The sequence below is a fragment of the Leptosomus discolor genome, chromosome Z (assembly GCF_034619465.1).
Source record: "Leptosomus discolor isolate bLepDis1 chromosome Z, bLepDis1.hap2, whole genome shotgun sequence".
In the NCBI taxonomy this organism is placed as follows: domain Eukaryota; kingdom Metazoa; phylum Chordata; class Aves; order Leptosomiformes; family Leptosomidae; genus Leptosomus; species Leptosomus discolor.
In genome coordinates this window covers 48,101,330-48,126,205 of record NC_141419.1, presented here as the reverse complement: position 1 = coordinate 48,126,205, position 24,876 = coordinate 48,101,330, and the positions used below count along the sequence as shown (strand labels likewise).

At 39.1% G+C, this 24,876-nt stretch overlaps 1 protein-coding gene across 2 annotated transcripts in view; it reads left to right on the top strand.

The window, feature by feature from the left end:
* Window positions 1–24,625, top strand: part of RAD23B (RAD23 nucleotide excision repair protein B) — a 51,463-nt gene extending 26,838 nt beyond the window's left edge. The window contains exons 3-10 of one of the 2 annotated variants that reach the window (XM_086479403.1): window positions 1,093–1,172; window positions 3,243–3,490; window positions 6,903–6,958; window positions 13,073–13,194; window positions 17,708–17,831; window positions 19,793–19,920; window positions 20,301–20,477; window positions 22,320–24,625. In XM_086479403.1, the coding sequence (XP_086335529.1) occupies window positions 1,093–1,172; window positions 3,243–3,490; window positions 6,903–6,958; window positions 13,073–13,194; window positions 17,708–17,831; window positions 19,793–19,920; window positions 20,301–20,477; window positions 22,320–22,433 (1,049 nt within the window). In that variant the 3' untranslated portion in view covers window positions 22,434–24,625. Of the gene's footprint in view, window positions 1–1,092; window positions 1,173–3,242; window positions 3,491–6,902; window positions 6,959–13,066; window positions 13,195–17,707; window positions 17,832–19,792; window positions 19,921–20,300; window positions 20,478–22,319 lie in introns of both variants that reach the window. The other variant, XM_086479402.1, reaches the window with a different exon arrangement.
* The last annotated feature ends 251 nt before the right edge of the window (window positions 24,626–24,876 follow it).

Sequence of the window (24,876 nt, the reverse complement as noted above, 5' to 3'; positions counted from 1 at the left end):
TATTTGACCTGCAAGACTGGTGGAACCTGTAGAGAATAGGACAGTGCCACCTCGTTTGTGTTCCAAGAGCCATAATGCATATGGATTGCTTGATCTCCTTGCAATCATCAGCGTGTGTCCTGCTAATTACAGTTAAGTGGTGTATTCGACTACCACTGAGAATGGCCATGAGAATGTGTATCTTCCTCTTGAAATAGTGAAGTGGTACTTGGCACATCTTCAGAAAAGGAATCAATTGAAAACGTAAAATATTTCCTGAAAATTCTGTAGTAGAAATAGGTGCTATAAAACTCACTGAAATACAGACTTAATTTTTTGATTTGCGGTACTGCCTCTAAATCAAGTTATCCTAGAAAACAACCCCAAAAGTCTACGTGGTTTAATGTGTTTCTGAGTTCTTGTAGACATGAGGCAAATATACTTTGCCACAGTTCCATCTCTGCTTATGAAACATCACAGGTGGTAGTATACAAAACAAATGTTTCTGGTTTTGTCGTATAATTTTGGTTTTTCATCCTTCCATCGAGGTAGCAGGATATGGAATGGTTTTAGCTTTTTCTAATGCTTTAGCCTTTTAGGGACAAATTATTAAGAGTTTCAAAGTCACAAACTTATGTAAATGCAGATAAACTTTGTGGCAGGGAACTTAGATTACTACATCTGAAGGGCAAACAAAACAAGCAGGAAGGAATTTTCTTATTGTGTCTGGAGTGTGTGAGCAGGCGTTAAGTTATTCAGTTAAGCTTATTGTGTGCTAAAGCCTTTCCTCTGCATTGCTTGTGTCTGTGTTAAAGGTCAAATGAATCTTTCTTTAGATTTGACACTTCTGCTTTAAACGATTTGAAGTATATTCAACATTTCTGGCAACAGCCTTCAAGTAACTAGCACTGTGGACATCACAGGAGGAAAATTATTTGTAGCTCTACTGCCAAAGCTTAATAACCAAAGCACTTTTTGTAGGGTTATTAATGTTTTTAAATCTGCATAGAGCATGTTTTTATGGATTTTTTTGGAACTGTGTATGAGGGAATCCCAAGATCATCTAATAATCTGTTAAATAACTTCTTAATTTGTATCTGTTTAATTTGCCAGGTAAAATCCTTAATGATGATACTGCTCTTAAAGAATACAAAATTGATGAGAAGAACTTTGTGGTGGTTATGGTGACAAAAGTGAGTAGTCCTTATTTTTTAAAAGGAAATTGCATTCATTTAATTCTTTTTCATTGTGATGAGTGTCTATGCCTAGCCTTGAAACCAGTGGAATTTGATCATATGAAAGTTTTGGTCAGCAAAAACAAATGCTTGTCCTCATATGCCTACGCTGAGTGCTATTGCTGTTCTGTGCTTGATGTTTACATCAAAGAAAAAATTGGCCAGTGGTTGATTTTACTGTTTCTTCTTTCTTGTCCCTGTGTTATTTTTCCAGTGATGTTATTAAAAGGAAGAAGGAAAACTAGTTCGTTACTAAGTCCTCCATACAGAACACTTCCAGTCTTGCCCTGTTGCTTTTCAAAACTCACAGCTGTTTCTTTTGTCAAGCTAAACAGTGTAAAGCAGTAGAGAAAGGATACGTATGCCAATCAACAAACCTATGAGTTTTGAATGACTACAATGGCAAATTAAAGGGAGTGGTTGTGACATGTATTTGAAGTATCTCTCCTCTTAACCAGTCACCAGATTGCTTCTGGGAATCAAGCCACTGATTTTCTAGGCATTTCAGACCCTTGGAATCTGAATAAAACTGACTTGATATCTGTCTTGAGAATTAATTGTGCAGTTAGAGGTCCTCCTTCTGACGAAGAAAAACTGTATTCAGTTGCCCTTCACTTCTATCTGGTATTGGCTCATTAGCTTCTCTGTTTGAATGTAACTGTTACTGCTGTCTTCCTGAGCAAATAGCGTTGTAGTCTGTGGTTTGCCAGGAGAAGAGGCATTTATCAGTACGAGAAAGCAAGTGCAGATGGGATTTCAGAGTACAGCTTTCACTTTGTTTATAGCAGAAGAAACACAGACTTCCATGAAGAACTGCTAAATGTATATTAAAGGACTTGTGTTTTGAACTTGGGCATTTCTTCAGTGTTACAGTCTTTTTGCTAAGTCTTTAAGCTCAGTTTCCCTTTCCTTGATTCTTTTCTGGGTAAGACATGCCCTGTCACATAAGCACAACTGCTAGCTTTGTCTGATGGTCAGACGTATTTCAGTGTTTTTCTTTGAATGCTTTTTAAAATGCTCTTTATTGTGCCCATCATGTTGGAAGCTATTCATTCTCAAACGCTCCTTTCAGACAAAAGGAGGAAATACATTTTTCCTAGTTTAAGCAAACGTTGTTTGAAAGTGATTCGTCTTGAATAAGTAGTTATGTTTTGTTAAAGTTCAGCTATTTCTCTTTGTAAGGCAGAGATGGGGGTCAGCCTTGCCAGTTCTTAAGCATATTCATAGGTAAGGGACTAGAGTAGTACAGCTTTCAAAAACGTATGTCTGTACCTTAGCTGGAAGCTACATGCGTTCTGAGAAGTGTAATTTCTACATAAAGGGATTAATACTGCATCCAAGCAAAATTCATGTTTCCAGTAGAGATGTGAAGATTAAATCACAATTATATGCAAGTATTACCAACTCTAAATTTGTTGCTGTAGATTTGGTAGTCCTTGATTCTGCTGGATTTTTGGTGCTCGCTACAGTACTGAAGTACGTGAAATGTTATTTATGTAGTGCTTTGAATGGAAAGAGTGCGTAAGTAAACCTTGTTGCAGGTTAAGCTTAAATTTTCTGGCATCTCGTTTTCCAGCAAATAACATTCATAATGAAATGTGATTTCTGTCTTTGTCACTTTCTTCCAAATTTAAGTGGTGGGAAAAGCTTATGCTTGTTACACTTGCCAGATGTCTGTTGACAACTGTTTTAGTTTCTTCTAAATGATGCACTTTTGTAAAACATAAGATTGTTTTCATGTTTACAGGATTGCAGTCTATAAATAGATCTTAGTTTTGCATTTCACTTCATGCTCATAGTGTGACTGCTTAGGTGTCTAAATAAGTAGTGACACTATCAGTTGCCTGTTTAAACATAATAAAAGGCATTACAGATTTAATGTCTTGCAATGTTTTAGTGTTATGCTTGGTGTTGAGGCAGCAATGTCAAACACAAGTGGTCTTAACAGGACATGATCAATGTGTTGACTATAGAAAGCATGGGTTTAGGAGCTTTGTGCTGTGTCTGAATTCTGTTGTCTTCCTATAGCCCAAAGCAGCAGCTGGAGTGACTCAGCAGTCAGATGTTACTACCGCTGTTAGCTCAACAACTGCAGCTCCCACACCAGTCCCTGCACCAGTCCCTGTGGCTGCCCCTGTGCCAGCTCCTGTCCCTCCACCACCAGCACCAGGTGCAGTTCCTTGTGAATCGGCACCTGTGAGTGCTCCTAAAGAAGAGAAGCCAGCAGAAAAAACACACGAAGCCCCAGCTGCTGTCAGCCCATCATCAACTGACAGGTATGAATGAAAAGCCTCCAAAACTGGCTTCCCTGTCCATTCCTGTTGCTTCTAGTTCTGATTTTAAGTTGAATTTTCCATTACAGTGTTAATCCAATCATTTTCTCTGTTCTACTTAATTTTTCTTCTTTCTCAACTGTAACTTCGTTCTCTGGCTCAATGCTAATTGATGGTAAGAAGTGTCCCTCCCTCTTCTGTTGGGTGTGGTCTTGCGGTTAAACTGATGGTGTGGAGAGTTAAATGACACAAGACTTGTGCTCCCATTAGACATTTCACAGTTACTGTGGCACAAGTTTCTTTTCAGACTGAGGATACTCACCTGCTGAGGATATTGGTCTACTGTTCACAAAGCTCTTAAAGACTTCAGAGGGGCATGTCCTGTCCTGTTCCTAGACCTCTGATTGTGTTTTGAGTCATGATAGATTAAAACTGTAAGTTCTTTATTTCGATAAGAGTCTCTTAATTTCTGGAAAGAGCTTTTTCTTCCAAAATGTAGGATATAGTGTTGCTCTTAATCATGTAATGTCTTAAAGCTACAAGCTTATTTCTTCTAAATGCTCCTTGGCCTATCTGCAGATAGCTGCGGGAGTTGGGATAGCTTTTAACCTTAATTCTCTACATTTAAGAAAATCAAATAGAAGTCAGAGGTTTCATCTGTGTTGTATACTGTGGCCTTTTTTCACTCACTTTAAGTTGCTTAACTATTTCATGGGATGAAAATGTCGTTAACTGTCATTTAATGGCCCTTGAAGTGCTCCATAGTGTCAGGTCTTCATTTATCATACACTGGTTTTCAATTTGTGTATTATTTATGTGAATACCGCCCAAGATGATAATTTTTGAAGTGGTTGTATTTAAACACCATCAAATAGTGATTTGATGATAAGGAAACAAAACTAGTATCTTAAAAGTGTCATCACAAATTTCTTGCACTGAATACCCAATTGATTTAAGTTTACAATTCTGAGAAATGAAATAGAAATGAAGCTTCATTTATTAGTCGAATAACTTTGCATTTTTTTAATGTTAATGGGTGGGGTTTTTTGCTGCTCAGTTTGTCCACTAGGTTCAAAGATTAAATTAAATCTCTGATACTGAAATAGTGCTTTCCAGGTTTTCCATCTGCAGATTGCAGTGTTGTAAAACTGCAGTAAGGGAACCTCAGTGTACATACTTACAGGAAGCAAGAGAATAACTTAGCAAATACATTGTTGTTACCACCTGCCATGATTTCAGTGAGTACTGCTTGTTTCTGATTTGCTTTAGAAGTTAAATTACTAAGGCTGGTGAATACTTATTGAGCCATGGCCAAGAAAGCTGGTGTCCTGTTTAACCTTTGGTCTTTTTTAGTTGTAAGTCTTATTAATGGTAGATACTAATGAAGGATTCCTGTTGGAACAAATTGTTTCATACATTAAAAAAATGCATCTCTATAAATGCCTTGTTAGATTTTTAGTGGGATCTTCTGAAAACTGATTTAGATTAATCTGATGATCTTTCACTTGCTGTTAGGAGTTGCCAGCTCTGGTAGCCTGATAGATGCAAGGCTGCTGCAGCTCCGTGTCCCCACATCTATCAAGCATCAAAATTGAACATGTATTCCCAGTACATACATACAATATGTGTAATATATGTATGGCTGGCTGCATAGGTCAACATAGGTAGGAAAAAACCAGCACTCAAGCAACCATATAACACCAGCCATCTCACCCTGTTCCCTTCTGGCTACTCAGGGCAAAGCCCACTGGTGCAAAATATGTGTACATACAAACGTACAAATGAATAATACAAGTAGCCGGCCTTAGTCTGTTCTGATAGCTGGCCCCTAGATCTCCCAGTCTCCCAAGTTTTTGGTACCTGGGCATCTGACTGCCCAAGCCCTGCAGCTGTGCTCCAGTGGCTGATACAGGAACTGGCCCTAGAAATGCACTGAACATGGTAGCTGGTCCCTAGATCCCCTGGTCTCCCAGTCACCTCATTCATGGACACATGAAGAGGTCTCCCTGCTAGTAGGTTGAGGCCTGTGACCTTACCAGTAGCTGGCCACAGACATTACGGTCTTCCCAGTGACCCCTCTCTCAGACACTCCGGTCTCTCCAGCAGCTGACTCTGACTTACAGCCATTCAATACCCTTGACACCTGTCAAGCTTTTTACCGTACTTACTGTAGTCAAGCTTGATGCTTGCTGGTGATTACATACATGCCAGCGTATGCATCCACAAAGAGTATGGATGTACTCTAGTCTCTTCAGTTGCCAACACCCCGAGCACATGGACCCCTGTGGCCCCTTCTCCGGTTACTGGCACTGAGACTTCCACAGTGTCTGGTCTCTGCAGTTGCTGGCTCCACAGTTGTGTGGATCCCTGTGACTCATTGTTTCCTGTCCAGTTGTGGGCACTTAGACTTCCATATGCACACATGCATGTAGAATTGGGAGACCACCCAGCACGAAAAATAGTTAGAAATGAAATTTAATTAGAAGCAGGATGGACTGGTGATAAGGTGCAGGCCATGGCCAGGCAAGTGCTTTTTATATGTGACTGGCCCTTTTTCCTCCTGTTTTCGCTGTCTTTACCCATGTTTTTCATGTGGAGGGTGCCTTTGTTGTTTGCCTTTCTCTGCCTTTCATTCTTCCCCTAGATATCCCATAATATGTCTTGAAATCCCCAAACGCTCTTTCCTGGCACACCATGGTGAGTAGCACCACCCTGTAGGCAGTAATGCCCTTGATCTGCAAGAAGACCTGGAGACCCGCTCCCATTGACCTATCAGGGGTGTCACCCCGAGACCAAGGGGTTGATGCTTTAAGCTGAAGCTCTGGGAGGAGCCAGGAAGGGGGCACCCTTGGCTCTGACTGAGTTAACTGGGGTTCGTCTGCATGGTGTGGTGCCTCTGTGTTCCTTGGTGTTCATGGAAGTGAGCCTTTAATCGTGTAATTTAACAGCTTTTATAACTTGAGATGGAGTAATTGCAAATGTTAGCAGTTTATATTCCTGGGAAAGGAGGATACTGAATTTTTAATAAGTGCTTGCCACTCACCTCCTTGGCTCCTCATTGAGGTCAAACCAGTGACTATGGGGAAGCAGCTAGTGAGACTGCTGTGTGTTTTTGAAAATCCACCTTGTTCTTCCACCTTTTAAAGCATTCAAGCAAGCAGATGGCTAATCCCTGGGCAAGAGCCAAACTATTGGGGGGTAAGGGGGAAGGTTGGCCTTGTGTTAGAAGTCGTAGCATTGTAAGTTTGTAAAATCTGGTCTCACTATAAGACCAAAAGAGAGCTCTTTGGAAAGCTTTATTGGTTTTTTAGAAACAAAAGGGGCTATTAGAGTTACAGCTGCTGCTGCTTTTTTTGAAAAACAGGAAGTTTTCCGAAGTTTTGTAATTACCATTGCACTTGTCTTCATCTTACAGTACAACAGGTGATACATCTCGATCAAATCTTTTTGAGGATGCTATAAGTGCACTTGGTAAGTGGAGTGTTTTTTTAATGTAGACATTATTTTGGTGCAGCAGAAACAAATGACGGATTAGCAGATGTTGACATTCTCTTCTGTATCTGTCATTGTTAAAGTTATAATCAAAGTACTCTTCTCTAAGACCTAAAGTTGGTATCTTAGAATCAGCATCAAGAACTTCTTTACTGATGAGTATTTCACTTCATATATTTTTATTGTGTAAAAGGAAGATCTTTATCATTCCTGGTTTTTTCCCAGTTTGCCTTAATTTCTCTTCTAACTGTTCAGTTTGAAGTGACTTGAATAGAAGACTGGACATAAATATGTATACATTTTTCTTTTCACATTTGCTTCCCAGTGTGCAGGTCTGATAAAATGGCTGCCTTTATTAATTTGGTCCAGCTTTGAAGTACTGTCTTTTGACACATTTTGGTTAGATAAATTCACCAAATCTGCTTCTGTCTAATTTGAGGAATGAGTGCCTCCGTATACTTATAGTCAATTCACTTTTCTTTTGACAGGTTAAGTGTCTTTGTTTCTCAGTGGAATAAACAGGGTGAAAACAATAGGAAGTTCTGTACCTCATTTATACTAATTCCGGTAGCTAGGAAATTACTAGGGAAACCTACAACTCCTTACTCCTACTTAAATTTTTGGAGGGGGGTTGTTTTTTTAGAGTGTAGCAAATTAAGGCACAGAATTAAGGGGAAGGTGGGTTTTTTTTTTATTTTATCTTCTCTCTGTAAACATTAACCTGCAACTTGGTACAAAAAGATAAACTAATTAATGAGTTTCACTTAAATTTTTGTGTAGGAGTGTGTGGATGTAATGGAGGCAGGTGTTATGATTAAGCAGCCTAAGGTGATTTAGGAGCAGTAGTAGTGTTTTACATGTATTGGTCGTAGCCACCTGGTTTAGTCTAACTGCAGCTTAGGTGTTATGTTGTGAGATACTGTTCTAGGCTGAAGAAATGTATGAGCTGAAATAGCTGATAGATACTGTAGGGGACAACCAGTCGAGTTTGTTAAATTTTTAAAATGACTCCTGCTACCAAAGGTGCTGCAGGCTTTATTAACCATTCATCGTACCTTAAAGGCTGATGTGATCATTGCAAGTACTCATGTTAACAGTAATGACCAACAAGTTTAATTAAGCTGGTGGTCTTCGCTTAGTTATCTTCAGAACTGAAAAAAAATAAGCTCCTTTCCGTGTAGCAGGAGAGCATCACCTCATTATCCATTCCATTTGAAAGTTTGTTGATTGGTGTCTGTAAACCATATCCCTAACAGCTTGGAAATAACAGGTATTGAATGTAATTTCCTGGGTAAACATACTGCAAGTGTTATATGCCAAAAATTTTTGAAAGCAATAGGCATGAACTCTGTGGTTCTTTTTCTTTAGAAACTGAAATTTGCTTGCATGAGTTCACATAGTATGTTTTTACATCCTAAGTAGGATCCTAGGCCTGTTCTTACTGTGGCTTCTCAATTACATTATCTGAAGATAATTGACTCTACTTTAAAAATAGGGATTGGTTTCTACTGATTTGCTTTTGTTTTCAGTTAGGTACGCTGACTGAAAACCAATGTGGCTTTATGTGCTACCTAAAGATCTGCATGTCTTGCAGTTCCTGTGCAACTTACCTTTCACTGGAACAGCCTAATCTTTCTTTAGGGCATGGGACAAGAATTACCGTTGGGAGTGTGACGAACTGGATTTGAAAGTTAATTCAGCTTTAAGATGTTATTTGAAAGACAAAAGCAAAGAGCAGAATCAGTTCAACATTGACCTCACACGTAGCAGCACTATGTAGAGATAGGTCTGACTCTGTATCATGACATTGCGGGTGTGTAGTTCCTGAATTATTATTCTTGGTCTTACTTTTGTTTGAGTTGCGTAAGTAGACTGTATGGACTACGTGTGCCTAAATTCACAGTAATTCTGTTTCCTTCTTTGGCTTTTAATTACAGCTTATGTAGAAGTCTGTCCAGAGCAAGTTGACTTTCTTGCATCTTTTTTTTTCTGTACCAAATCTCTCGTGGTGTTCTGGTCTCTACCTAGCTTATATTCAAAGAGCACTACAGAAATGTTTAAGTAGTAACCAATTAGATCAAAAGGTGTTCTGTCTGCCGTTTACTTTGATTAGTTTGTTAGCAATAGTAAGCATAAACTAGTGCTGTGTAAGAAAGAACATGAGCAAAATCACTGTGTTGGGGCAATTGTTGGCTTGGTTTTTTTGCTTCTCTGAATATCCATACAGCAATAAGTATCTTTAGACCAAAGTTTAAGTGGATTTTTTTTATGCTTTGAAAAAATGAAGGTAGATGTAAAATGGTTGATCTTGTAGTTGTATATGAAGAAATGAACTTACCGTTCCTTAAAGTCGGGTTGGCACTATTATTTTGAAATCTGAATAATAAATACTCAAATTAGTCAAGGGTTGTAAAACTATTATTTATATTTATGGATAATCATAGAATCATAGAATCATTAAGGTTGGAAAAGACCTCTAAGATCAAGTCCAACCATCAACCCAACAGCACCATGCCTGCTAAACTGTGTCCTGAAGTGCCACATCTACAAGTTTTTTTGAACACCTCCAGGGATGGTGACTCCACCACTTCCTTGGGAGAGTTTGCCACACTCATAGCTCAAGAGGTTTGCATCGATAGTGCCTGCAGAGGCAGAATTCAAATGTATCTGATCCCCAGGTATGTATCTGTCTTCACCTGTCTGATGAGCCAGCTGGCTCACTGTAGAGCTGACCCAGAGTCAATGTCGGGACGCAGTGAAAATAATCAGAGAATCTGGGCTTGAGTACAAACCTTAGCTGAGCTACAGTGATGAAGCAGGCACTTATACTACAGCAGTGAAAGACTAGAAAACAAGTTCTAATGAGGTATAAAAAGAAAACTAAGAACAAAACAGTGTAAAAATGGGTGCAACACACAGAAGTCTGAAAGGAGAACAAAGGTTCCCTTCCAGTCCCACGTTCTTGAGGTGCAATGTCCTTTGCTAGTGCAGTCACATCATAAACCAGTCAGGACCTCAGTCTTAAAAATAGTAATAACAAATAATGTACAAGTATCCTTGGGTTAGGGCTGTTTCATTATTTATTCTTGAGTATATTGCCCCCAGTCATACATTCACTGATTATTTAGAAGCATTCTTTAAAAATCAGGCAATGTGGTTGTGTTAATGTTGGCTTGAGTTAAGCACCTTCTCCCCAGGGGAATAAAACTTGATATTTTCTTTGGTTCTTTTACTTGTGACTGACTTGTCTTAACAGAGTAGTTCCAGCACTACTTGTTTCCTCTACTTTTTTAAAATCTGTTGGTTTTTTATGGGGACTGTTAATTATTTAACTCTCCTGCCACTAACTTGATAGTGAGTAGTAGGGTTCCACTGAGATCAGGAATAACTTTATCCAAGGAAGGAGATGGTATTTTAATGCCTGGGTTTGCGGGGGGGGGGGGGTGGGGTGTCTGTTTTGTCATGGGAAGAAAACCTTTAAGATGTTTCTCATTACAATTTATAATAGAATAGTTATTTTTTTTAGTTGTTAAACCTGTCTGCTTTTAGGGAAATAAAATGGATTATGAAAAGAGATAATAATTTTCCCTTCAATACTGTTAGTATAGTGATCAGTTGTCCTTAAATTGCTCCATATATAGTGTGTGTACCCTTTTGTCTTAATGGCTGCAGATGTGGGTCAGTTTTAGTCCATTTCACAGAATCACAGAATGGTAGGAGTTGGAAGGGACCTCTAGATATCATCTAGTCAAACTCCCCCGCCAAAGCAGGTTAGCCTAGAACTCACACAGGAATGCATCCAAATGGGTTTTGAATATCTCCAGAGAAGGAGACTCCACAGCCTCTCTGGGCAGTCTGTTCCAGTGGTTTGCCACCCTCAATGTAAAGAGGTTTTTCCTCATGTTCAAGGGGAACTTCTTGTGTTCCAGCTTGTGCCTGTTGCCCCTTGTCCTGGCACTGGGCCTCACTGAGAAGAGCCTGGCCCCATCCTCTTGACACCCACCCTTTAGATATTTATAAGTGTTGATAAAATCCCCTCTCAGTCTTCTCTTCTCCAGGCTAAAGAGCCCCAGGTCTCTCAACCTTTCTTCGTATGAGACATGCTCCAGCCCCCTAATCATCTTAGTAGCCCTCCACTGGACTTTATCCAGTAGTTCCCTGTCTCTCTTGAATTGGGGGGCCCAGAACTGGATGACCACCCTCGACCTGCTGGCCACTCTCTTCTTAATGCATCCCAGGATGCCATTGGCCTTCTTGGCCACAAGGGCACATTGCTGGCTCATGGTCATCCTGTTCTCCACCAAAACTCCCAGGTCCCTCTCTGTAGAGCTGCTCTCCAGCAGGTTGACCCCCAACCTGTACTAGTGTATGGGGTTATTCCTCCCCAGGTGCAGAACCCTTGTTAAACTTCATTTTGTTCCTCTCTGCCCAGCTCTCCAGCCTGTCCAGATCTCGCTGAATGGCAGCACAGCCTTCCGCTGTATCTGCTGCTCCTCCTGGCTTCATATTGTCAGCAAATTTGCTGAGGATACACTCTGTCCCTTCACCTAGGTTGTTGATGAATATAATGAATAGGACAGGCCCTAATACTGAGCCTGGGGAACACGGCTAGTTACGGGCCTCCAGCTGGACTCACCACCAGTGATCACAACACTCTGAGCTCTGTCCTTCAGCCAATTCTCAACCCACCTCACTGTCCACTCATCTATCCCACACTTCCTAAGCTTACCTATGAGGATGTGATGGGAGACAGTGTCAAAGGCCTTATTAAGGTCAAGGTAGACCACATCCACTGCCCTCCCCTCATCCACCCAACCAGTCATTTTATCATAGAAGGCTATCAGATTGATCAAGCATGATTTCCTCTTACTGAATCCATGCTGACTACTGACTGATAATCTTCTTTTCCTCTATGTGCTTGGAGGTAACAGCCAGAATGAGCTGTTCCATCACCTTCCCAGGAATGGAGGTGTGTCTGACTGGCCAATAGTTTCCCGGGTCCTCCTTCTTGCCCTTGAAGACTGGAGTTACACTGGCTATCCTCCAGTCCTCTGGCACCTCTCCTGTCGTCCATGACCTTTCAAAGATGATGGAGAGCAGCTTTGCAATGGCATCCACTGGCTACCTCAACACTCGTGGGTGCGTCTCATCAGGGTCCATGGATTTACGGGTGTCTAGTTTACCTAAAAGATCCCTAACCCAATCCTCCTTGACCAAGGGATAATCGTCCTTTCTTCTGACTTCTTCCCCTACTGCCAGAGGCAGGGATTCCTGAGGGCCAGCTTTAGAAGTAGACTGAGGCAAAGGTGGCATTCAACAACTGCGCCTTCTCCATTTCCTCCATCACCAGGGTATCCACCTCATTCAGCAATGGGCCCACAGTTTCCCTGGTCTTTCTTTTACTACCAGTGTATTTGAATGTGAAGGATGTCTAGTCAAATATACATGAATTAAATGAGAGAACTTATTCTCCCAAGCTGTCACCGACATCTTGAGTAACTTTCCTATATATAACTTTAAGGCTTCTGCCTGACGTGAGTTGGTTAAATGACTTTGATCATCATCACCAGTGTGTAGGAATATACAGTTGTAACTTGGTCATCACTATTTGTCATCTGTCTAGCCATAGCATAGTGTGCAGGCTTTATTTGGAAAAAACCTCAGTGGCTAACAGTTTAACAGGCAGATTTCTGCCTTTAAGTTTAATTTCCAAACTTACACTGCTGGAGACTTTTCTTGATTGCATCACAAATTGAATATTAGCTGTGAGGATGCCCTTGACCTTAGATGAAAGCATAGATAGGGACTATTATTTCAATTATGAGTACAGAAGTATCACAAGTGCTGTTTTTTTCAGTAGACATCTGCATTGTGTTCATTAGCCTCTAGTATTCCAATCAAGTGCATAATGAAACCACCAGAATATATTTGGAGTTAAAGCAACAGAACCATGGCAAGTTTAATATGAGCTGTTCTTTACTTTTCAATGAACAACTCAAATTTGGGTAGAAATGAAATTTATTCATTGAAACTTTTTTGTGCCTTTTTTGCCTTATTCCTTTAAACTGGTGGTCATGTTACTTCTAGTGACAGGTCAGTCCTATGAGAATATGGTGACTGAGATCATGTCAATGGGCTATGAACGAGAGCAAGTAATTGCGGCGCTGAGGGCCAGCTTCAACAATCCCGACAGAGCGGTGGAATACCTTTTAATGGTGAGCAGCTTATTTTACCTACATCTTGTTCTTTCACTTCTTATTTTGTTCTCACTAAAGAATAATTTTAACTCTTATTTACTTGCTATTTTTATCAGTGAGACTAATACATGTTCATAGAAGAACAGCATCTCTCAGCAGAGCATCTGGAAGGCTGAGATACAGATTTTGAGAGTCATAATGTGTTATAGGAAATACTGAAGTCATCACTAACTACCTCTATCACTTCTTTCCTTTTATTCTTTGTTAATTTGCATGGATATGTGTGTAAAGTGTGTCCATTGCAGTGATAACTGCCAATAGCTGGCTGAAAGAATGATTTTGTGTCACATCTTAGTATTAGTACCTGTATTAATAGCTATACCTGTATTAGCAGCTATGACAAAGGCGTCTTTTAAGTTCCAGTTCATTGTTTTTCTAATACTGATGCACAATGCTCTTAATAATGTACTTTCCATACAGAAAGATTTTAGAGTTTTTTGAAGCGTGTTTAGTTTAACTGGTGTTTTCATTTAAGCGGTGTTTTGGAGAAGAAACAATTTGTCATTTGAGACAGTGTGAAAGGTGAAATGAACTTCATTGGTGTGAGAGGAAATAGAAAAGTAGCTTCACTTCAATGGAAGTCTTGTGAGTTGTTTTAGGGGCTTTTTGGATTACTTCTCATTGTATGCCTTAATCTGACAGGTGAATTGTAGCCACCGAGGAATCTGTCTGGGAGCTTGTTGCTTATTCAGTGATTCTGATGCATTTAGTTTTCACTCTAGCGTACCATTTTTTCCCTGATGTGGTTTTCCCTTGTTCCAGATCTGAACTTTATTAAAATCTCAAAGCCAGGTACATTGAAACAGTCCTTGCAAAATATAAGTGGATTGAATTTCTGATAGACTGTTAAGAAAACTGGCATCTTTGTCTCCAGTTACGAAACTTTACTTTTGTCAATGAAGTTTTTCTTCAGTAGTTAGAAGAAGTCACTGACATACTTGCTACCTATGTTAGTGATCCCAAGACTTTGTAACCTGCAGTTTTGAACAAACAGCAAACGTTTTGAGTACATGAATGTAAAAAGTTCAGTTCTCATGTAGTGTTAGGCCAATGAAAGATGCTAAATACTGTCTTGCCCTCAGGGCAAATGCAGTAGCTCCCATCTGTCTGCCGTAAGTCTGCAATCTCAAACGCTTGTTTTTTGTGCCTTAAAAATGTTGATTTTACTGTTAATTTAGTCTGTACATATACCATAAATCCAGTGCCTCTAAGAATTGGGCTTGCTTTGCATGTGCCAATCATGTACAGTGTGCAGTGCTTATACACTCAGTCTGGTCTTTCCAGACTTTCTTATTTCTGTTCAGGAAATCCTGAATAGAAATAGCGCATCCCTGTGATGGAGTTCAACACATGGCGCATCTGCCAAATAGATTAAGTCTGACTGGTTTGAGTAGTTAATTTCTACTCCTTCAGTGTTTAAAATGGGTCCTTCTGTTATATAAGCTGGTCCCTTTCTGTTTCATGTTATCCTTTACTGAGAATGTCTGTTCTTCCTCTTCTTCCTGCTGGAAAAGGGAGTGGGGAGGAACAGGCTTGCTTTTAGAGACTATATTACCTGGCAGACTTCTGTGTCCTTCTAGAAGCAGCCTGTTGCTGCAATTGGTCTTTCTGACTGTTTTTGATCTGCTAGGGTCTAAACATGTTCCTTACCATCCTGCTGCATCAAAAAACTTTCTCTGTAGTTAATACTGGTCCATTAGTAAAGTTGTTCTGTCCCTTCATCTACTTTCCTGCCTCCAAACCATCATCAGCATTATCTTTTATATAACCTGCAGGGTAAGATTAGGATATTCAGAGCTGTAAGTGTATACCACTGTTCTGATTTAAATAATCAGTGCACCAAAGGTACCTGTAAAATATTGGCAAGAAAATGTCAAGAAAGTATCTATGCTTAAAGTGTAGCTGTTCCTTAAATGACTCCTGAAGATTCCACTTGTCCATGGTTCAGATGACAAGCTGTTCAATTTTAATGGCTTCATGGCTGAGGATCTAGATGTAATCCTATGTCTTTGAGCTGTGGTCATGGAATGAGGTCTGTTTCTTTTTTGATGCCGCAGACTCATCTTTGGAGGCATTTGTATTCAGATCTCTTTTTGACCCAGGGATTTCCTAATAATTTCCTAAATATTTGGACAATGCCCTTAATAACGTGCTTTAATTTTTCATCAGCCCTGAAGTGATCAGGCAGTTGGACTAGATGATCATTGTAGGTGGCGTCCAACTGGAACTATATTCTATTCTAAATGTGTACATTCCTTGGTCTGGGCCTTATATGACCATTACCCTGTGGAGAACAGTGTCAGCTAAAAACTGCTCTCGTGCTCAATTAAACAGTAAACAAGTGTTTAATCCACCATAAGGCAAAAATGGCCTTTTTGCTGTCCAAGCAACGTTTACATTCGGAATTAATTGTATGTGAATTGATATCATGCTTTATTCTGTTGGATAGCTGTATAAACAAAGTGCATACATCTCACTAGCCTCACTTCATTGCAATTGTACAGAGTCTTGGTTATTTGGAGAGTGGTACTTTAAGCTTGTATTTAAGAGTTAAGATAATATTCAAGATGACAAATCATGTGAGTAAATTTTGTTGGACTAGTTTCCATAGTGCTTCCATTCAAGAGCAAACTTAAGATTTAAACAAGCATATGCTGTTTGATCAGGGCACAGATTGCAGTGACAACATATGCCTGTGAATAGGTGAAGTCAACCAGTAATTTAATAAGATTAACTGAAGTTCCTACATTATACTTAGATTCCCAGAAATTGCTGATTTGATGGGAAAAGGTATTTAAGCAGTACTCTGTCAGACATTGATAAGAGCGAGTTACCTCAGAATTCTATCACAAATGGAATTTTCTTCCCTGTCTGTGGAGGGAGGGATGTGTAGCAAGCTGACCAATCCATATAATGGTAATGAAGTGTGTGACAAGGAAAACTTGCATTTATTCCTCTGAGTTGCTTAAATGTGGACTTTGTCATTAGGTGATTTATAACTTGATGTGCTTCTTATCTCACAGGTAAGGCAAAGTTTTGCCTGGATCACTGTTCAATTCTCCCTTTCTAGATGTGACCTTTATATTAGATGTGTCTGAGTCCTTGTTCAGCTATAGTGATGAACGTATCATGTAAAGAACATGTTATAGCAGGATTTTTACCTGCTAGTGATTTCTGTGGTATGTTTGCCAAACCTCTTCATTGTCTGGTTACACTGAAGTCCTGTGATTATTTCCACCCACCCTCTTCCTTATGTTTTGTGGTTCCCAAACTGAAGGGTGCCTTCTTTATTTGAGGCATGTGAAATACATTCAGTTATACCAGTGGTGCTGCCTTCTCAGGCTTATCTGGATTGAATATGCTATAAAACTGTAGAAAAATGGAATTTTTTGATGCCCTGGAAACTGCGTGTTGTGAGGTAGAGAATTTTGTACAGTCTTGCCCCTTTGGGGTTGGGTTTGACATAGCTCCCGCCCCTCCTACTCTATGTGTATCAGGAGGTTTACAGCTCTGTGGAGTCTGCCTCTTTCAAGTTGCTGTCGGGCAGCTTCCCTTGTCTGTACCACCAGTCTTTGTTTTCGTATAGGAATCTTTCTTCGAGTCTGTCCCATGACAAGCTGCGTAAGTTTCTAGGCTTCGGGGAGGAGGATGGAAAGAACAAATTTGGTGCAGGAGTTCAGTGACAGTGGGGAAAGCATGGTTAGGGTGGAAGTTTGAAGGATGGCCATGCAGGAAAATGGTAGTAAGAGTGAGGTCAGTCTCATTTGTATAACCCACATTCTAATTTACTATAATTGTTCTTTTTTAGATTTGTCTGTTTCATCACCCATAGCAATTAGTTCCTATATAAAGTTGTTTGCACATTGAAAATAAACAAAATGCAAATTAACTGTTTTTTTAACTGCTAAAATTTTATAACATACAGGTCTTTTAGCACTTAAGATACAGTAAATGACAGTTGTCATGCTGCTGTGTGGGGGAAAGAGGTCTAAAAAGCCATGTTCTTACATCTCTTCTTAATTTCTTGCCAGATTGTATGGCATGTATAATCTCACTGTTAGCACTGTGTACTACAATTCTGTTACTGTAATGTAACTTTATTTGCATAACACTGTAACATATTTTAACAGTATGGATTAATTTGGGGTTAATTTTTTCACTCGTATCAAATATCTTTGAGAACAGGATTCGAAGCAAGTATTTGTTTATGGAGTAAAATGTATTTTAAACTGATGCAGTGCATGCTTTACTTCCTCGCTATACAAACCACGTGTTCTTCTTGTCAAAAAATAAATTGCTCTTTCCACAGTATTCTCTTCCAGTAGTAAATGCATACCTATCACAGCATCTTGCTTTGTATTTGCAGTGAAGTAATTTATGGTTTTCCTTTCTTCTGAAAACTAAATAATACATGTAGTAAAACAAGTGTCTTTTAGCATTCTTTAGGTAATTATGTGAACTGTGGCTTTAGGGTATACCCGGAGATAATCAAGCTGTGGCTGAACCCCCCGAAGCAGCAAGCACTGGTGCCTCTCAGTCCTCAGCAGTGGCAGCAGCAGTAGCAACTATCCCTACAACTACTAGTTCATTAGGAGGTAAGCAAGGTTATATTTGAGAGGATGTAATAAATACATGCACTTAAGGATTTGATGCTTTAGTGAATTTTAAGTTCCTCATGCTTGTGAACTGGTGAAAGTGAGTTGGATAAGAACTGTAACATGGAAATTCCAAGTGTGGTACTTGATTGGAACAAATGGGTTGCTGTATGTGGATATGTCTGGACTAAAGCATGAAGTTTGTAAAAATGCTGTGAACTTGCACAATTCCTTTGATTCAGTATTGTGGATTTAAATGTAAGACCACAAATGTGGAGGGTGTTGTGTTTTCTTTCACTTAAACTTTGGCTTCCTACTTCTGTGGTTAACTGTGCGCTGTCAGCTCTGACTATACTAATGCATTTACCACTTGGAAGTTGGAATATCAAGGGAGAAACCTGCAGTAAGGCTATGAGGTGTAGCACCTGAGACACCTATCCATGACCTAGGAGTTCTCACTCAGTGCAGCACATGGTCAGAGTGGTTGGTGCCTGCTGAAGAGAACTCTGTCCTAAAGGTGCCAAGAGTTGAGTCTGGGCCAGCCACTAAGGAATGGTCACTAACAAATGACAGCTGCTCTCTATTAACCCCTCTCACCTCCCAGAAGCAGAAGGGAGAGAGAATAAGGGAGAGAGACTTGAGGTTTGGAAAAGAAAACTAAATCAGCTTTAATGAAACAATGACAGTAAAAGAAAAGATAATAATAAAAATAAGGAAATATATCCAAAACCAATACCAAACCAAACTCCCTGCCCCCAATGACAGTACATCACCACTGACGCTGCAGGGCTGGCGTTGGGAAGTCCCAGGCTGGGCTGGACAGCAGACAGGAACCAGATGCAGAGCTGGATTTAGGAACTGGATACAGGAATGCACATATTAGGATCGCAGACAGAAGAATGGACCGAGTCCTCCTCAGATGTCGGCCATTGAAGAAGAAGGCTTGACCTTTGTGATCCCTCAGCTTTATGCTGACTATGATGTATATGGGATGGAATACTCTGTTGGTCAGTTTTGGATCACCTGTCCGGTTCGCTCCTCCCTGTAGATGACACCTGTTTACATGCTTGTGACCCTTTTCACTTAGGGGACCCCAACATGGAGTACAAGATTTAGCAGTGACCTTGGTTGCTCTAAAAGCAAGTATGAGCAAGGGCCTCTCTGCACACCATTCCTTGGTGTTAACTATAAACATCAAGTGTCACCACTGCTAGAAACAGTCACTGTCTGGAAAAACATGCTGATTTTAGAAGGTGCAGGTATTTAGAAGAGCCTTAACTGAAAAGTAAAATCACTGAACAGAATTAGTTCTGTTTTAGCTCAAACCAAGATGAAAAGGAAGTAAATACATGGAAGGAGCATGATCAAGGAGTAGGAAGGGTCTGTCTTAGGCTGTGGCAGAGATGGTGTTCAAGATGTAAGTCTTGATAGAGGCCGAAGTGTTAAACGTACCGGTAGTAATGACAGGCACACATGATATCATCCATAAAGAAAGAATGGGATATCTCAGAGCACTTTAGACACTGCTGCATTCAAGGCAGAACCTAACAGTATAGGGTATATGGGAAGGCAAGACTCACTTGAGAAGGACCAAACTGATGTATTGCAGGAGGTAGAGGACTGCTGTAGACATAGAGAGAAGATGGTGGGTGGGTGTTTCTGAATGAGGCTAGTCAGAGATGACACATAAAGAGAAAAGTGCTGGAGATCAAGGATAGAAGGCTGTTGGATCTTAAGAGAAGGCTGGGTGAAAACAAAACGTATTGTTTAACCTTATTATAAAGGATTTTTGCTTAAAGCTAAAGTAAGTTAGTGTGAGGAAGCAAGCTCTGCTGGTCTTCAGTGAGGGGTGTGTTGTCCACTTTCATGTCCTGTTTCTATATGCAGTTATAGTGTAGGTATGTGTTTTATGAAGAATCTTGGTAATTTTTTAAAAAACATGTAATTTTATTGATTTTCAGGACATCCACTTGAGTTTTTACGAAATCAACCTCAGTTTCAGCAGATGAGACAAATTATTCAGCAAAATCCTTCTCTGTTACCAGCATTGCTACAGCAGATTGGACGGGAAAACCCTCAGCTACTGCAGGTGAATCTTAAAACAATAAAGTAGTGCTGCAATTGTGATTTAGCTTTATGGGAGAGGGATAGGTTGATATTAACTGGTATAGTGTGCCATTGGCAGTTACAACATTCTGTTGTTGGCTTTTCAGCAGCTGTTGCTGTACAGAGCATTTTTCTAGAGTCACTTTATAAGAGGTGCAGAGCCCATCAGGAAGAGGGAAGGGTCACTGCAATTAAACTGAAACATGAAATTGCATTTCTTATTATTAGATTTAATAATTTTTCTCCATAGTTTTTACACGTTCTTTTGACTACTTCACTGAAATAAATATTCTTACTTGCCTGTTGGCAAGCTTAAACATGCTTTACTTCAATACATTTCTTTTATTCTCCCATGCATCACAGCAAATAAGCCAACACCAGGAACATTTTATTCATATGTTGAATGAGCCAGTTGTAGAGTCCCGCCAAGTTTTAAGTGGCAGTGATGATGGTGCCAGCACTGGAGGAGTAGCAGAAGCTGGAAATGGTCATATGAACTACATTCAAGTAACACCTCAGGAGAAGGAAGCTATAGAAAGGGTGAGCCTTGCTTTTTTTGAAATGTTGCTTGGCTGTTGCTGTAGGGTATTGGTATTGACTCTGTGCGTGCTTAAGACGTGTTAACTTAAACTTAGTTTATGCTCAGTAATTCTGCATGATTTTTGGTATTTTATATTTGATATTTCATAGCTGTTACAGTCTTGTTTCAAAGCATATCTCTTGCTTTATAGCAATTGAGTCTAAAATCTCTGGAATCTGTCTTACTGATAAGATGCAAAGCCTTCTAAATGATCAGAGGCTGTCTCTAGTAATTGATGATTTAATGGGTTTCCCTCAAGAATGGAAACTCAGGCAGTAATTCTTCTTGCAAAAGCCCCAGACAATACTGTACTAGATCATGCTGTGATAGGTTTCCAGATACAAAGATGTGTCTGCATGAGCACTGTTTGCAAAGTACTTTGACAGTAAGAGCTCTCATAGTTAAGTAGATCAGTTGAAGTCACTACTTAACCCAGTTGTTTGTCTGTCTATGAGAATTAGTTAATTAAAAATTTCTAAAAATAAAAGTAAACATGTCTATAAAAATATACTTGGAGCAGTATATCGCATCCATAAATACTGTGTGTAACACCAACTGAATATGGATTTGCACAGATGGCAGCACCTCTGAGATTTTTCTTAGAACAAGTTGCAAAGATGTCATGCTGTGATGATGTTTTGTGTATCAAAGAGAGCATTTTTCAACTGGCAAAGCAAAAGGTTGTGTAAGGATCATAAGAAAAGAACAGTTTTAGTATAGGTGTCAATTCTGTAGATCTCAAGGAAAACGACAATTCGTAAAATTAGTCTAATAACTGTATGTCCATGTACTTCTTTATAGATCATCTTCTCTAGTCTGCTGCATTTCTTTTTAAAACCATTTTGTGCAGTAGAGCATTACCTCTACAACCTATTCCAAAACACAACAGAGACCTATATGCTTCTTGTCCTTTCCATGAAAGACACACCTCAAAATTTAGGTGTCTTAGTATTACAGCTGATATGCTGTTTTAAAATAAAATTAAATTAAATTAAATATAAGAATGGTTGATAAGGGATAATAGGACGTAGTTTCTTGCAGAGATTTGATCTGCCCTATATGTAAAATGCCTTGCAGCTGCTGTGAGGATTTTAAGTAAATCTCCAAATGGTTGTTGTATGTACTTGCATTTGGCTGAAACAAAGATTGGTTTGCTGAATGTCTTTAAGTGCAAGCTCTAAACCCATTTCCCTTGGCACAGTAATAAGCTTTTCTCTAGTATTCTCATTCCTGTTGTCATTGTGTCCCAGACATTAACTAGTTCCTTGACTTCCGAAAAACAGATTGCTGTCAACTTACTTCTCATGGCTGCAGTGTGTAGTCAAATTTTTAAAAAGTGAAAGTCCAGTTGGAACAATTGAAAGCATGGCTTAATGTGTTGGGCTACCTACTAGTGATCACGGGCTGGGAGCTTGTGTTCCAGGCAACTTTTGTGAAAAATCATGAGCTTTGTATAATTAATAGTTTGAAGTGGGCATTGTTTGAAGTTTTTTTTCTGCAGCAGTGCAATGTGCCCTTACTTCCTGACGTTACTGTGACCCATTACTGTGACTGTTTAGTCACTTACTGTGGCAATGCAAGAAAAGTGACATGTTTAGTGGTGCTTCATTGGACTTGTTCAAATCACTTTTTGAAGTGAGAATTCTCTTTACTAAACAGAAGCTCACTAAAGGCTCTATCGGGCTAGGCAGCAGTGTTCGTTTCAAGAAGGCAGTAATTGCTTAAGTGCCATCTCAAGATACTAGACGTACAAAGAGCTTAATATACAAAATGTACTTTCTAAATGTGTTTCTTTTCTCCAGTTAAAGGCATTAGGATTTCCTGAAGCACTTGTGATACAGGCGTATTTTGCTTGTGAGAAGAATGAAAACTTGGCTGCCAACTTTCTTCTACAGCAGAACTTTGATGAAGATTGAGAGACATTTTTTTGTTTCACACCTCACACCAGTGCATTACACTAACTTTGTTCACTGGATTGTCTGGGATATTTGAGCTTATATTCATAATGCTTGGTGAATGGCATATGGGGAAGGGGGGAGAAGAGAATGTTGGAAATAAAGCAAAGGAAGCAGCAAGTATGTCTGCTTTGAATTAGCAGATGCAGAAAATCACACAGTGTAAAATAATATACAACCAAAAATCAGCTTCTGCAGATAATTAGTTCCTTCCATGAACTGTAGGTTAATTTTTTCTAGGTTTTCACTCTTACTGTACTAGTTCCAGAAACATAGTGTAATGCCTTGCTTTGTGTTCCTTTTTACTTAGTATTGGTAGTAGCCTGTGCTACCTAGATTCTACAGTCTGTATTTCATGGCAACACTGGGTAGCAGCTTTGTGAAATCCAAAAGATCTGAGCAAAGGTATACATAAATGCCAAAATATGGGTAGGTATTTTGCTTTTACAGATGTGTTAAAGTAGTGCAGGAAGCACAGTATTTTGTTTAATACTGGATTAAAACAATGTTGGCTTTTTTTTTTTTCAAATGAAAACCCATCTCAGTTAAGAGTGTCTTGATCATTGAGAAACACCAGCCCCTCCTTTGTCACCCTCAAATGATCTGAGAAGCTATATATATACAGGTAAAATTATTACCTGGTTTACATCTTTTCTTTTTGGGAAAAATGATAGGTTTTGTTATGTGTGCTTTCGTGAATTGAATATTCTTTTTCTGCCAGCAAACAAATTGAAGCTTCCTTTTTGTCTGCTGCAATGAGACTTTATCAGATCAAATTTCACCTTCCTACCTTTGTTGAAGCAGCTTTTACAAGACAGCTGTAAGCATCTGAACATACTGCTGTTCTGTTGCTCTTGAGTAGATTGTAATGATCAAGCTATTTCTATTCAGTAAGGACTTTTTTGGATTTATTCACTTCATGAGGAAGAGAAGTTCGTAACTTGAGATACCAAGCAATCAATCAAGTTATTCTAACTCAAAAGAATCTGCACCCACCTTTCTATTGAAAATAAGCTCTAGTTAGAGAGTTTTGAATCTTTCTTCTTTGCACCTGCTTGTCATTTATTTTGTTTAGTCATCATAAAATGTAAAAATCTTCGTTTTAGTGTACATTGACTTTTAAACACAATTTTGCCCATTGTTGCATTGCTAACAATGAAAACAAATTCTAATCTAATCTAAAGATATTTATGTGCAATGTTTCCTGAACACAGCTTGGGGATGTTTTGAGTTTTTACTGTTGTACTCCAATTACGTGGATTACAGATTTATCTCTACAGTAACCAAGAAAATATTATTAATGGTACAGCATGGAGCTGTTGTACCATTAATGATATTAATGATTTAGAGGTGCAACTAAAAAAATACTTTCTGCTTAGGTTGTGTATCAGTGGATTAACTACTGAACTACTACTTAAGCATAAAGTACAAGTCAAGTGTCTTGAGAAAAGAGAGCAAGAAAGACTAAAACGTTTGTATTTGTATTTTGTTTCTTCATTGGTTGGCTGTAGTCTGTTAAATAATCATCTGCACAAAATACTGAAATGTATTAAAGCCTTTTACTTTTTCTTTCTTTCCTTAGACATCTGTGATGTTTTTCCAGATAGAGTGTATTTTACTTACTCAGATTTTATTCTTTTACAATTTCGTAAGTGTATAATGTCTAAATGATCAGTAGGACAGTCCAAACCTATCAGTAGAAGATGCGATATCACTAAATAGAAAATAAGTCTTTCATAATGCTTTAATTTTAGAGAAGGTAACTTTAATACCAGTCAGCCAGTAGACTTTAGCTAAATAGGATTCTCAGTATATTTATGGAGTGGAAGAGATGGATTTTCATTTAACACTCTGCAGGCAAAAGGGGCTATTTGTTATCTGTAAAACGACCAGCTGTCAGGTACTTGAAAAATGCCACATTGATACAAGGACTTCTTGAATGTACTTTACTACATAATTATTAACTAACTAAGACAAAAGCTTTGAGTTTGTGGCAGTCTTCTGTACTGATCAACTGCTATCAGAAATAACCATTCCTTCTCTAGGAGGATAGAGTGTTTCAGTCTACTCCCTTCAGTTTTGATTCTGAAATGTTTACTTATTATGAATGTATTTGAATTAAAGACTGTTGAACTTGGTCTTTGTAAAAAAAAGCTAGTAGCTCTTGGTTATTTGTAGCTTTGTGTGCTGAGTGACTGAGGGGTTTATAGCTGCTGTGGTTGAAGCCTTACTAGTTACTCTGTTCCCGTTTTTCAGCAGCGGAATGGTGTTTATGTGACTTTTGATGAACAAGGGGTGTCTGACCTTATATGCTAGCAAAAACTGTTACCTGTTCAATAGTGGGATACTTGCCAGGGAGAATCATGTATCTCTCTGTAGTTGCTGCCAAAAGTGAAAAATATAT